Source organism: Lineus longissimus, chromosome 12, assembly GCF_910592395.1.
Source record: "Lineus longissimus chromosome 12, tnLinLong1.2, whole genome shotgun sequence".
Classification (NCBI taxonomy): domain Eukaryota; kingdom Metazoa; phylum Nemertea; class Pilidiophora; order Heteronemertea; family Lineidae; genus Lineus; species Lineus longissimus.
The window spans coordinates 16,050,710-16,066,229 of NC_088319.1; the positions used below are offsets into that span (position 1 = coordinate 16,050,710).

General features: G+C 41.8%; 1 protein-coding gene across 1 annotated transcript; it reads right to left on the reverse strand.

Annotated features, from left to right (window-relative positions):
* Positions 1–62: 62 nt before the first annotated feature.
* On the reverse strand, positions 63–14,713 carry LOC135496794 (cilia- and flagella-associated protein 74-like). Its single transcript, XM_064786310.1, has 25 exons — positions 14,624–14,713; positions 13,638–13,895; positions 13,086–13,430; positions 12,444–12,831; positions 12,091–12,248; positions 11,334–11,952; positions 11,026–11,144; positions 10,702–10,858; positions 10,275–10,398; positions 9,764–10,054; positions 9,218–9,536; positions 8,679–8,895; positions 8,370–8,543; positions 7,981–8,114; positions 7,492–7,768; positions 7,033–7,188; positions 5,965–5,988; positions 5,309–5,562; positions 4,896–5,061; positions 4,548–4,667; positions 4,016–4,364; positions 3,456–3,671; positions 3,010–3,137; positions 687–821; positions 63–362 (listed from the first exon to the last, which is right to left on the reverse strand). Exons 2-25 carry the CDS (start codon positions 13,838–13,840, stop codon positions 264–266), a joined length of 5,172 nt encoding a protein of 1,723 aa, XP_064642380.1. The 5' UTR covers positions 13,841–13,895; positions 14,624–14,713; the 3' UTR covers positions 63–263.
* Between the last annotated feature and the right edge of the window lie 807 nt (positions 14,714–15,520).

A 15,520-nucleotide genomic window follows, 5' to 3' on the forward strand; every position in this document is an offset into this window, starting at 1 on the left:
CATGAACAAAAACGTTGAAACTTTTACTAAAACTTTGGATGGAATTGATCGGCAAAGCAGCCAACATCTTTCCACCTCACTGGAACAGTCACTGTATGGAGGCCATATTTTCATTGTCCTTATAAAAAAATTTCATTATCCTTAAAAAAAAAAAAAAAAAAAAAAAAAAAATTTAAATAAATTAAATAAATAAATAGCAGTTGCGAATTGGTATTCCTTGTAGCAGTTTCGAATCTGATATAACCTCAAATCTGTTGTGGAATTTATCCAGAGACAACCAGAGCTCTCAGCATAATCTTGTACTGCTGTGTCACATCTCCTTTCACCGTACACAATATGCTTGCTTCTAGAAGTCGGTTTGGCTGAAAGATGTACAGGAAATCATCAGAAAATCAGACAAAACATTCATGAAATACTAAGTACCACCAAACGATAATCTTGCTGCTCAAAATTCCTCGACATCGCAATGTGAACTATGCTCGATGCACTCATTCCCTTCATAAGCAGAATCACATGCTACAGAATATGGACGTCATACGATGCCAGCGTACTAGATAACTTTAGGAGCGCCCGGGAGAATCGGAATCAAGACAAGAAAAACTAACTCAAGCAGCCTCAGCCCTGGAAGTTCCTGGTACAGAGTGTCTCCTTTAAGATGCAACTGGATTAGAGACAATTCAACTTACATCGTGACCTGGAGGTGGCGTCCAAGTAAATACAAGGGGTTTCTTAGAGCCCGCCTCCATCATGCCCTTCTGCGGCTCCACATTGAATCCCATGCCGTTTATCACATTGGTATTTTCAAAGAAGAACTCTCCATTCTGAAAAATGAAAGTTCAGAGAAATTAGAAGAAAATAAGAAGATCACAGCAAAACTACTGAAGAAAGGAAAGAGGAAAGGAGAACATCTCCCTTCTCTACACTTTTCACTCGCATTCATCGATTTCGTGTTTTACCAAGGAAGTATTCTTTGGGTCATTTATACTTAGAAGCACCAACTTTCACCTTCTTGTGAATTGCCATTAATAAGACAAGCTGGTCTTGGATAGGACATTGGAAAAACTGCCTTTATGGCATTAGTTAGCTTGACAAATATCGATATTCAAGAATATTCAGACATGCAAGACAAATTACAGAAGATTGAAATAGAACAAGACATGATGACGACAGTCTTTGGTGAGCAAACACGGCATCTTCATGCATCTTCAACGTGCAACGAAATCAATGTAGGTTATCATTGGGAGTGGCTAAGACAAGTGATTTTTAGTCATGTGACAAAAATCACTGTTTGCTGCCACCAATATGGTGATCGTCTGCTGGAGATGACAGGGTCAAAACAGAAAGGGACAAACGAAAGATGGGAACAATTCATCTGGGAGTGTGAAGGGTGATATTTGCAAACTGAAAAAAGAGGTCCCCATTGGGCCCTTTTTAGCTTGACAACCGTTTACAGCTTGTCCAGTCAGCCCTTACGTGAGAAGATCCAACCAATGAAACTGCTCAATTCTTCAAAACATTGGAGTGCAAAATATCAACCCTTTACAAACATAAACATGAACAAATACATGTCAAATTAACCAATGGCTTTTCAACATATCCAATATCACTGGACACCGATATCAATAACATGACAGAAGAGAGGAGAACTTGAACATATCTCTATTAAAGGGAACTGAAACCGCCAAGCCAGTTCGTATGACCTCGTTTTCATTTCCCGCATATCGGGTGATCAGAACGAGGCATGAATGAAACATGGCGCCTAGCTGTCAATCATTGAGTGACGTCACTACTATGGAATTTACTACGAAAACTCATGAATGAAAGATTGCATGACTCACGTGATTCTCACATGATTCTCAATAATAACAAATTGAACTGCGCGTGCTCGGGCACTGGGGGCGGAGCTACAAATCTGAACTCCAATAGGAAGTTTGAAGTTTGACTTTCTCGGGCGGTGAAAGTCGAAAAGTTGAATAAATCGCTCGGCGGTTCCAGTTCCCTTTAAGCTACTAACTTTAATACAACAACATGCAAAGCAATAAAACTTCATACCTGCTTCCCACCCTGTGAATAATCAGTGCAAAAAACAATAAAGGAAAACGATGGTGGGTTAAGGAAGGAACTGCATGTACTGTAAAACTGCAACAATTTTGCAGCACGTTATTTTTGCGATTGGCAAAAAAAAAAATTTTATTCTTTTTCACGATTTTTATTTGGCGGATTATAAAATTTCTTTCTGGTTTTCAAATTAAAAACAAAATATTTTTTCACGATTTTTACATTTTTGTTTTTGCACATGAAAATCTTTCAAGGAATCCACAAAAATATAATGCCCATGAAAATTTAGCAGTTCACAGTACCAGGGAGAGATTACTTAGGGACTATTAACAAAAGAATGATGAAACCAACAGCAGGCGTGATGGGGCACTGTCAGTAATGAGATTCTCTTTAATACTGTGTAATATAATTGTTAAAGTCATATGGAGGTAGTTCATAACAATTTCTAGTGCCAAAATTACCATCAAAATTATACTAAAATTTTGCATTTGATCACAGAAATCATTTCAAATTTTCAAACTCTGTGCGGTTCAGGTGGTTGAAATACAAAATGAAGTCTTGACTTTCAATCTCACTAGTTTACCTCGAAGTAAAAGTGATGATTTGTCTAAAAGCATTGGAAGGAATTGCAGAACTTAGCATGGTAATAATCATGACAACCAAGGGGTTAAATTTTTTTTAAATTTATACAACACTAGACATAAGCTTTATACAATATTTATATTTGGGTTAGTGGAGCAATCCAAATGAATCAAGCTGAGGTGATAAAACAACTCTCATTGTTAAGGGAAAGATGTTCAAAATGTTTTAACATATTTGATGTTCTTTAGTTTAGTAGTTAGGAAAATGCCATTCTAAATTGGAGTTAAAAAATTCCCAACCACCACCAATCGGTTATTATTGTCAAACTAATATTGGTCAATAGATGGCTTTACTCCACAGAATGCTCACCTTTTTTTGACTGACCGCCATCGTCCTAACGCAGCCGGCGTAGATTTCCCTCGTTGCCGTGACGAACTCGTCGTCCTTGGCAACAGATTCAAAGGTGAGGAGGAGCGATTGTGGAGGAAGTTTACCATCTGGAAAACAAAGCAAATGACATCAACAATGAAAAGAATTTGATGCCATCGTTTTAGAAGATTGACCCTGGATTGGGAAGAAACTAAATGGCAGTGATTTACTCATGAATACCTGTGTCCTCAGTATTTTTTGTGATGATAATTATCAAACTGGAAGATTCGCTGCAATTCTGCAGTGTTACCATTGGGCTACACACCAATTGAACCCACAGAGGAGGTAATATGCCACTGGTTGTGGACTGAACTCTCACATCCCCGGCTGAAATCGTACCATTCAACCATAATGGTTGTTGCCAAAGACACTGCTGAAGAACCTACCCTCTTCCTCTTCGGTGACTGGCAAAACTGCTAACGATTCCACGTTTGGTGTCAACTCATCACCACCCGACATGTACATGATGTGGTCCTTTGCAACGCCGACAATTTGGAAGAAATGGGACTCCTCTTGACTGAAGAGCTCCAAGCGTAATCCGTCACTGAAATAATCACTTTCGTGATCCGGTGCAAAGGTGACCATTATCTCTTTTGAAGTACCTAGAAAGAGATATCAATGGGTGATATGAATAGAGACTAGTAAATGCTTTTATCTAAAACTCCATGTACATTTACACTTGGCCTTTCTGTACAAAATTGAAGTAAAAGCATTTGCTAGCCTTTATTCATATCAGCCATTATTTCTTGATAGAGAAACACATGCAGAAGATGCATAACAATCGTTAAATTTTTAGAAATAAATAGTATGACTTCTGTTTTGTTGTTACAAATTTTCTATACTTTTTACATTTTACCATTACATACGCGTACATGTACTTCCAAAGTCTGTAAATTAATTTTCCATTTTTTCTTGAGTCATAATTTTAACAAAATAATCTATTTACCTGCAGGAATGGTTCCTTCGCTCGGCACGCAATCAAACACAGACTTCCCGGAGAGATTCTGTGTCCCAACATAACACTTCTTATCCTTTTGTTTTTTAATAAAATCGGGCACATCTTGCGACTTGATGTGCCGCAGTAGCGATGTGCTGTCCAGCTTGACACAGTAGTCAACAGCTAGGGTGGATGTGTTACCAATCTTGAAAGGCCGCTCGATGTATTCGCCAGTTATGGTCGCACCCATGTCCATGACGCCTTCAACGGATAAGTTGACAACTGGCGTCACTCCACGGCCAATGAATGTTATATGGAGTGAGGAAGTGCCTGTGTTGACGTGAAGGACTTCATAATACTGCAAGTAGAAATGTTTATTCAAATGAAAACTTCATGCAATCATGGAACAAAGTATTTAAAAACATACTATTGCAGACTACTGGCATTGTCTTTTAGAAATCGGGGTTTAACCTTTTTAGGTGGGTCCTACTTTTCTCGAGGTCTTTAGTCTCAGGTCTTAGTTTTCCTAACCAATACTTACCTGTTTACTCGATGTAGGAGTAAAAGAAACCAGAATAGTGTGAGTGCCATCTGGCGGTAGTGGGCGTAATGAATTCAACATCAAGAACGGACCACTTGTGTCGAGGACAGATGATTTAAGCTGTGACACAAGTTAAGGAAATAGTAGTAAGCAGATGATTTAAACAAACTGAATACATATTTCACTCCCCGTGCACTACTATACACAGAGAGCTTGTGAGCTAATGAGTGAATGAACCATTATAAGCAGAATTACAGGATTCGTAAACAAACTCATGTGACTTTACCTGGCCACAACAGACGCACAGCCAAAATGTCGCAAATGCTAATACAAGATTAGAAAGGATACATCCAGATTCTTGCCGGAGATGTTCTGTATCGTGATGGACTTGATGATACTCTGGCCCTTTGAGATCTCGCCAAAGTTAGTCGTCGTGCGCCCGCTGTCGGAGATGACCATGAGTTCAGGCTTGACAGCAGGACAGTGGACAACAAGGTAGAGTGTGTTGTGGAGGCTGAAATCGTATCAAAATTGATGTTTGAAAAGAATCTTAGAAAAGAGACACACCATACGCTTCATGGCCACTTTTACAAAGAAATTCTGTATATTCATCACCAGATTAGCAGCGCTATTCGATCAGCGGATCATTTTATACCTGTTAGCTCGTAGCCATGATGGGCGAGCAATAATAGGGCCTGCACATGCCTTCAAGGTCTGAAACTCTCATCAAGGGTCTGAAAATGAATATAACCCTTGCTTACCTGTAGTCAAGTTCCCCAGGATTTCCACATTTTCCTGACGTTACGTAACAAGGGACGACGAACGTCTTAAAATCACCGGTAAAGTGTCGTAGAAGGGAGCCATGGGCGGCAGCGAAATCATCCGAGTCTTGCTTGATTGATTCAGCCTCTGGAAGGTCTCGCATCTCGGACCGCTTGAAGGTGATCTCAGCATCCAGAGGTTTGGGACGATTCTTGGGAGATGTTGGCTTTGTCTTCTTAGCAGCTCCTTTTTTCTGGAGAGTAGAGTAATACTTAGATGTAGTTACTCCAATTAATACTAAAACATCAATTAATCCTGGTAAATGTACATTTCTCTTAGGTAGTATGTTAGTCAATGTCGTTTCTCTAGCAATGAAGCAGGCCTGTTCCTTGCCTTTGGCTGGTCAATTATAAACTATTCTGAAAGATTCAGTCGATATTTCTACCATACTTAACCTGATCTTTTGACGAGTCAAATAAGATGTTTACATGTAGTTACCTCTTGGTAGACCAACAATTCCTATCAAGAACAACTGAAGACTGACAACTTGAAACCGTGGCCTCAGTGGTTTTCTTTATTGCAACATTTTGAATTGCGTTTTTACTTCCAAAGCAAGAAAGTGGAAATGAATGAATTGAACTGTTTTATTACATACCCCAGCCGCTGCTTTAGCCTCTTTCTGCATGGAGATGGACAACCACGCACAGGGTGAGAGTGAAGTGTGGAGGTGGACAGATATGAAAAGAAAATGTGAAACTCTCGTAAAAATAATTTGTTCGTGTGACTTGGAGTGAGTGGAGTCTGGTCTGGAAGCCTTGGTCCTTTGGCAAGGTCCTTTTGCACTGCATATCAAACAGAGACAGAGTCAAATCTTGAAAGAGACCTTGTGCCTGAAGGTGGTTGTAAAACGCCGGTCTGAAGATTGGCCTCAAGAGAGCATATGTGCCTTATAAGCAACAGCCAGCCCTCATTTTCTTCCAACGGTAGAATTCTGGACAGTTTTAAAGGAGAAGTGCAGGACACCAACAAGATAGAAGGCACAAGCTGAAAACTGTAGCAACACACATCACAACGACAAGCAAAATGACAAGAATTTTGCCCAATAAATCTAAATTAACAAAATAAAGGTTAACCATGTTCAAATTTGAAAACCATAACACCTCAAGTCAACAAAATGAGATTGACCAATGTTGACACACAAAGCACAAATTTGGATCAGTCCATTGCAGATAGGGGTGCTCTCCCACTTACTGTAGACCTGGGACTCTGAATGCGCAGTGAACGCGGACAACTGCTTTTAGGGCGGAGCCCAGCCGGACTCAAAGCATGCAGACTTCTTTTAAAGTGACGCCACTACATCGATATTCAGGAAACGCCACTTAGATTTGTTTGTAAAGTGAATGTGTGAAGAACTGAGTGCTACATGCAAAAGGGTCAGCTTCAACATTTAGTCTAAAGGCCTGATGTGGTCCACACTAGCATTATCAAATATAGAATCTAAATTTGCCATTACAAAGCATGTCAAGGTACTTTAGCCTCAACTTTGGCTCACACGCTCATTGGTGCAGCCCGAATTTGAAACTGCTAATGAAGGAAACCTTATTAGGCCTGAGAGAATGTCACGCAAACATCCTTGGATTAGATGCACTTTGATCAGGAATAGCTAGATTCGATCACCTTTGACCCTGACCTCTTTATAGTAGACCTTGACCTTGAGACTTACCGCGGCCTCTTGTTCCTTTTCCTTCTCGCGCTGCAGCACCTGACGATGTTCCTCCTCGGCCCGTGCCTCCATCGCCTTCTTGATGATGCGGATGGCCTCACCCTGGACATCACCTTGTGGCAACATCGGACTGAAGCGCACTTGAATCCGTTGTTTCTGGAAAAGGAACAATAACGATTATCTCTTTCAGTTCTCACATGACCCTCCCCTATCATCATCATCATCATCATCCCAGAATTAGGCCTTTGCCTCTGTGAGTGGTCAGCAAATGGGTTTTGCAAACCGACACAGAAAAATCTTTGAAACTGACCATGAAGTTCAGAAATATCGACAAAAACTCTTGAAATTGACTTGACTTTTGAGTGTGAAGTGCTATGACATCCGATCTTTTCAGAGTCCAGACTCCACTAAAAAAAGTATTCGTTCCTTATGACCGAAGTTGGAAAAAAGTATTCTTACCTGTCCTGGCTCAACAGTGCCGACTGCTGGAGAGATGTTCAGTGGAGCGTTCTCCGGTACTACAAACTCAAACGACGTCGGCCCGACAGGAGCAATCTCGCCCTTGCCAATTCTAGGGACAGGATGAGTGAACTCGTTCATACTTGTGTGTGAATTGACGATGTAGACTGACTCAGCTGAGAAGTCACACAGGGAGGTCGCATTGAAGTGGACCACTTGATGTGATAGTTCAAGTGGTGGGTGGACACCGACACCCTTGCATTGGATTTTGAACTGCCTGTAGAGGAGAATTCAGAATAGATTTCACCATGGTCTGAACTGCACTGTACTACATGTACTTCTCTAGAATCACGGACATCATGCATGTTTTATTGACTTGATCTTGTTGAAGGGCAAAGCTAGTCAAACCCAGCAAGTACTGGTTTTACCTGCAGACAAGCAATAATTGTCGCAGATTGCCGTTACAAAATTTGTGAGTGCTCGACCTACCTATTAATCAGAGACTTGCAGGTCAGTTCGAAGGAATAATTCCTCGCCTTTTTAGGGTTGAATATAATGTCGAGTTCGATCTTCTCTTGTGGTAGAAGGGTACCAAAGCCATCGTTCGGCTGAACATCAACATACTACATGTAAAATAAATACAATTCTTTGAACTTTTGGAAAGGGAGGAGAGGGGTGAAAGCAAGAGTTGTCTGATGTGGAAATGTGCACCAGTGCACGATTTGGAAAAGCTGTTGGAATATTTTAAGTTCCCCAAGTGCAACTGCCATAAAAAAGAATACAATGACTCCTTTCGTGCTGAGAAGGACCAACCCCAAAAGGATGGGGGTAGCCCAAACCAGAAATGGTTTTCATCCTCATGCTCTGGATCGACTTACATCTGGTATTCCAACAAACCCAAACTTCTGCGGCAAGATGGAATGATTTGTCAGCTGGACTGTCGTCTTAACAGATTCATAGATTGTTGCATGACCAAAATCGATGTCCGTCTTATCGAACTCAAGATCGGAGCTGGTCACCACTGCATGGACGGTAAATGGCACTGGCCTCGTCTGAAATAATACAACAAGATTTTCCCAGGATCAAGTCATCTCTGCAGTTCAGTACATGAACTTGTAGTAGACGAGATTAACATATAAATTTGGAAGCTCTGTAATTCTGTAAAAAAAGCCTATCATACTCCCTACCTGATCAGCTACTGTTATTATCATGGGTGCTTCTAAGACACCCGTGTCTGGGTCGAAGTATCTGCCTCCCTCTTCTGTCAGGCTTTTCAGTGGTAGGAATTTGAGCTGTGCTGAGAACTGTGACTGTGCTTGGATGTAGCCGGTCTTAGGGAGCAGTTCAATGTGGTTGCGTAACTCTTTACAGACTTCAAACTTTAGACGGAGTGCGGTGGTAGCCCTTTAATTATAGAAGTAATCTCAGGCCATAAATTTTTGTGAGCGAGCAACAGCAGTCAATGCAGAGTTATCATGTTTCAACCGGGGTATAGAACCCAAACCATAAATCTTTCAGAGTTGAGCCAGAAGACGTCTATTCAGGACAAGGTATGAACGTCTGTGCACCACCATTGTTGTCAGAGCAGATTCTCTTCACTGCATGGGTAAGTAGTAGAATTGGTGTCAGTCTGTTATGGACACACCCCCTCAAAACATTGACCAATTGAAGCAACAAGGTTTCATGTTCCATTCTCGCAACAAAGTCTTGTGCATTGTTTCCTCACCTGTTGTTTACGATGATCGTATCTTGGTAAAGGCGATCAAACATGCAGATCTTGAGATCAACACCCTGTCTCTCCACCCAGACTGGCACATCGATGGCGTTTGCCAAAGCAGACACCGTTATATCCTCTGACTCCATGTCATCAAACGTTAGGACAAAATCGGTGTCGATTTTTCCTGGAATGGTTGGCTGCCAGACAATCTCGAGCCTAACTGACGCAAATGGCTCAATCCAGCCGGACGCAATGGCACCAACTTTCATACCATCGAGAGAGGAGAGGTCTTCGATGTCGTCGACTGAATCTAACATCGAGGAGGTCACTGAAAATTAGAATAAACAGGTAATATATCAGAAGGAGTCATTCTATCACAAGACGAAATGGCCCTTGCTGTCAACCCACAACCTCGATCCTCAGAGGATACATTAGCTGACGTTAATATTATGAAGCACCAATGTTATATGATGTTAAAGCACTCCTCTGACAACCCAATGGTCAGGATTTATTTTGCACAGGTTTGTGATTTGGAATGATAAATTTTTGACTTACGCCCATCCTCTCTCTGTTCCAAATCAACAGGCGGCAATTCATCCCCTTCAGTGGTAACATCCTCCCCAGCTGGGGCCAACTCCTCATCCACCCCTTTTTCCTCCACAGCCTCCGCATCCTGCACATCTCCTCCCTCCTTCACAATTTGTTTCTCATCAACGGGTTTTGCGTCAGCAGCCTTTTTGGATGTTGGGTCTTCCGATTCTGGGCTTCCTGGCTTGTCAATGTCAGAGGCTGTCTGGCGTCCACCGAGGGATGTCTCAGGTGTTGTGACAGTCCGCTGTTTAAGACCTTCAGAAATCAACGGGTGAAAATTGATTATTTTTCCCATAGGCAGTTCAGATAGAATGATAAAGAACATTCTGAAATATCGAAGGGCAGTTTTGGTCAAAAGCGCTCACTTCAGGTTCTTTGTCATCTTCAAATCTTGGTAATACAGGTGAATCAAAGTGTCCTGCAAGCACCAGGTATCTAAAGTCCCCACATAACTGGACCCCTAATCAAAACTTACCAGAAACTTTGTAGAATTCAAACTTGGTCCCAAGAGCCCCATTGTTGGTGAGTGTGAAATGCCTCCTAAGTGTCTCTCCGATGACTGATGTGCCAAATTCTACGGTATTTGTGTCAACGGTTAACTGAAATGGGAAATGAGATTATTGTGCAATGAAAATGTGTAGGCCTACAGATGTCAATGGCACCTCACAAAAAGCTACCAGAGTCAACTTTTCAACAAAATGTCAAGATTTGTTGTGTGACCTGGACATCGGACGTTGACTCTAACTTTTGAAATCGGTACACACGATTCTGACTTTGGAATTCATTACGCTTTCATTCAATTCCAAACATCCATTTTTAAGCGTACATGCAGTTGAACAAGTCTGCAGATCGCATGCAGACAATAACTTTAACAAAAGATAACCAAACGTAAATACACATACATCACATTTCTTTGTAGTGCACTTGAGAGGGACAGAGAAGACACCAGTCTGTGCCATGAAGTTAACCTGACCGACCAGGTCTTCGTTGATCATGGGTTTAAAGGTCACCAGCATCTCGCAGGTGAGGCCGGCGGACATCTGACCAGGGGGGTCGAAGCTGAAAAGAACGGAAGTATCTGTAAGTGGAGGTTTAGGGGCGAGTATGGGTCCAAGTTAAAAAACCCACAGCAGAACAATCTTTAAAATGGTAGACATTATACCTTTTGTCTGTGTCACAGTGTCATGACAAACAAACTCTTTCGTGCGTTTATTCTCCTGACTTACTGAATATCAATGAAGTCCTTGAGATGCTCCGTGATTCCGATCAGCTTCAGGTAATTCACGCTGTACGACACGTTGGTCAGGATCACTTTCTTCTTGTAGCATTTACCAACTTCAAAATCCTGGAAAGGAAAAACGTGGAAAATGATGAGCAATTTTCACAACTACTGAACTTCTTCCTGGTTCAGAGAGTCATGACACAAAATGCGGGCTCCAATGACTTTACAATGTGCATTAGAGTGTGTCACCACAGGTATTTGAACAGTAGCCAAAGAAATTGTTGCAAAAAAAGTTTGTGGAGTAACACTCACCTTGAAATGAACAACATCAGGCTTGCTGTAGAAGGCAACTCCTTTAAACTCCTTCCCAACCACAACCTGCTTCTTGACGATTCCTGCACGATGTTTCTCCAAAACGCTCTGGAGAATTTCCTGTTCCATTTTGGAAGCCCCAGGAACTTTTGGCCCGGCGTCGACATCCTTAGGTACCTTGTAAGGTTTATGCTGATTCCACAAGCCTTCAAATTCAGGCTTTGCTAAATCTAACGCGCCTTCTGTTTCTGAATCAGATGCTGGCAGATCGTTCCTTGTCAAACTTCCTGCAGGGACAAACTTCGCATCATCATCACTAGAATCTGCGCCAATGATAACTGGAATAGGCTCCTCTTTATCACCAGTAGCTAAGCTGGCACAGACCGATTCCATCTTCTCAGCATCAGTTTCTTCGGTACACTGCAAAGTTGACAATCTCGCTTCTTCAAAAATCTGCAACTTGGGCCGAGGATGTGGAGGGACTATCTTGGCATTTTCTCTCTTTGGGTCATTCCACAGAAGCGGTTGCTGCTTTTTTCGCTTTTTCATCCGCTTTTCTTCAATCAGAATACGGTTGACAATCTCAACCTCATTCTGACGCTGCTTGGCTAGGTGGGCCCTGAAGAATGAATAGCTTCGTTCTAAACTCGATCGCGAAATAAATACCAAGTGTTTGAAATACTTTCATGATGAAGACTTTTCACCTCGACTTAATTAAAACTGTTGCTTTTGAAAATATCCTATTAGGAGAACTTACTCTTTTTCCTTCTCAAATTTCTCCAGTCGTTTCTGGATGATGAGGACTTCGTCAGGGTTACCCCCGTCTGCCATGATCGCCTGCCTCTGTAGCTCCTCCTGGTTATCTTCTTCACGTGCCATGGCACGGTCACGCGCTTGAATAGCTCGCAAATTTTCCTGAAAAAGTTTATCAACTCGGTTAGGCAAGTGCTCAAATAAACGGTTGGATTTCACCACCACTTTAGTAACAAAGGTGTCTGTCTTGAATTTCTGGCTCAGCTATCAATGCTACCATCTCACTTTTGAAGACCCAATCTTACAAACTCGTCACATCTGTCGTCAACGTGCCAACTGGGAAGAAATGAAACATACCCGATTTGAAGTGATGTCCCCTTTTAGCTTCAGGAGAGTATCAATTCGCTTGTCTGTTTCAACTCCAGCCCGCTTCGACTCAAGGGTTGCCTCCGTCTTCAAACGATCCATCGTTTTCTTATAAAATTTATTGGCTTTTTCTCGGCTTCTCTTTGCTTCATTTTTCTCATGGCGTCTGCGTTCTTGCAGGGCTTTCTTGGCCTGGATGACCTCATTGTCGTAAGACTGCTGCTCTTTTTTCGCGAGGTCAGAGTGGCGCTTTTCTTTTTGTAACCTCTGAGCAGCGATTTCTGATCTCTCTCGTCCATAGCTCTGCTCTTTCTTCTGCAGCTCATCCTCAGCTAAGAGGTACTTGCCTTGTTTCACCTGGGCTTGGGCCAACTCATACCTGGGGAGAACGTAATCAAAAAATCATGCACTGGAGGAACATATGCCACATACATGTATGCCTATGACAATTTTGGCAAATTGTAAACTCCGTAGTGATCTTTATAAAGCCCTTTCACAAAAAAATTGAGCAAAAACTAATTTTCATACGCAACATAGACTTTCATAGAATTTCATTATTGGACCCATTCAATTTGACTTCAATGAATACAACTTTTTGGGTTGACTCTCAGAAAAATTGTCATCAGTACATACTCAGCCTTTTCGAGCCTTCCTCTAATCAGGGCCTGCAGTTCCCCTTCAGCCTGTAGCTCCTCACAAACTCTCTCATGCTGTGCACGAAGCCGATGGATGGCAGACGTATTCGACTGTGCTCCGTTCCTCTCAATCTGCGTATAAACGTCATCACGTTCATTTTCCAAATCTTCAACCCTGCCATCACATTCCCTTAACTCATCTCTCATTTGTTCCACAACGTATAATTTCTTCTGCACAATTTCAGCCAGTTGGTCTAAGTATCTTCTCATGTAGATCATATTGACTCTGTCTTTGTGAGTTGTCCTTGACTCCAAGGGTGGGGTGGGAATAAGTTCCTCTGTTCTGTAATGCAAGTATAATAATCATTAGGAAAGTGTAATAATCATTAAGGAAAGCTTGATTTCAAAAATTTATCAATATAAATTTAGGAATACCTCTTGTTTCAAATTCCAAGTATAATTTCCGGGCACGCAATGCAAAAATTAAATAATCGAATTCGAAGATAACTTAGATTAATGCACCGTGTAAGGATCATTTCAAAAGACTCACCGAGTGGCGAATGACTCATCCCCTGACGACTGCGGTGGGTCACTCTCATATTCCAAACGTTCTTCCGTTGACTCATAGTACGGCTTGGTATCATATGCATCATCACTGGCATCATCATCTTCATCAACGTTGTCATCATCACCATCAATGGAGGCATTAACATAGTCCTCTCTATCTCGTTTGATACTCTCTGCAGTATCCATCTTGGTCTTGGACTGGTTGGTAGATGTCAAATCACAAAATTTTATAATATTCAACCTAAAAAAACATTGTTTAAAAAAAAAATTTGGTTGGTAGGTAAAAATTTCATTAGTCAGTTATGCACGATGCCGATTGATGATATGGTAGCTAAGCTATAGATTGATGCACCTGATTGGGAACTACGTTTACAAAGACGTCGCGTTACAGCACAGGACCGTGAAGTTTAAAAGTCAAAATAATTGTTTACGAATTTGAGCTCGCAGGAGGAAAGAAAAGGGAGCGACTGCAGAATACCCGGGACACTGTGACTCTGTGCTAAATGAGATAGCAATGTGTACAATAATGTACAGAGGGACAGAGTGTACATAATGTACAGAGCTACTACTGTCCCGGCTATTCTGTAGTTACTAGTTAGGCCAAGAAAAGTACTGTGCGTTACAGTGATGTATTGTTGTAAAAATGCATGGTGACGTGACGATGGCCAACACTACGTTATGTAAACGCTGTTCCCAATCAAGTACATGAATCTGTAGTACACGTCAGCAGGCCTATTGTTATAATTTCGACCTCAACCATTGAACCAACCTCTCATTGACACTGTCGACTGTCATGACATGACTGTTAGTGTTACTGTAGTGTAGGCCTAAGCTGAGCCGAGGCTATGCATGATGATGAGCCCGAGTGTGTGAAAACGAGGAGTTTTCGAAGACATGGTGCATTAAATCTGATATGTTTAAGGTGTATTTACGATGGCCTAATGTAAATTCATTATTTTATGTCCTTACAACGTTCAACTTCGGATTTCTAACCAAAAAAACACAAGTTTTATAGCGAAAATATTTTCATAATTTGTTTGTGTACATCCGCCATGTTGCTAGCAACGCGATCTCGCGAGATGCGAGAAGTACCTGTTCCATTCTCCAAGCGTCGTCAATTGTAATCATCGTGGTCGAGCCTCAATCGACCTTCTGTCTCTGGACTATTGTGAGAAATTCAGCGGGTGCATGTAAAATTTGACAGACGGACCGAAGACCGGGAGATTGACCTGTTTCTATCTTGGTATGGGACCTTGAGCAAGACACTTATACCTATTTTTGAATACGCACACAAGTGATGTAACCTTGGGCAATGATATATTCTGTACATGGGAGCATTAGCATTGCTTTTAACAGGCCCGACGGACCAGGTTCGCATGCCGACTTATCGGCGGTGAATATCAGTCCCAAAGTCTCCTCGATCCTTTCAACTTTATTTGTGCTAATAAGCGTCCTGAGGAAATCGGGGGTTAATGTTCACTTCTCCGGTCCTGTACACAGGTGCACTGTGGGGCCGGAGAAGCAAACATTAACCCCTGATTTCCTCCGGATGGCTAAGGTGGCACTACACAGTGCGGAGGACGGTGTCAAGGGCAGCGTCAAATAGGCCCCGGGGTAGTCTTTCACTTTCAGTTCCTGCTGAGGCCTAATCATACATCACAGGCACCTTAACAACTACATTTCTCGGGGGTGGGGCGGGGGGGGGACAAAACGGACCCGTCCCCACTGTGTATTGCCACCTAATTAGCGAAAATGAATCACAAAACTCGGATCTTACAACTCTCTTTTGTTTGTTATTGTCAATGGCCATCCTAGTCTATAGATTTAAACAATTTATAGCGTTGAAATTTTCTTTTCCGCCAGTTC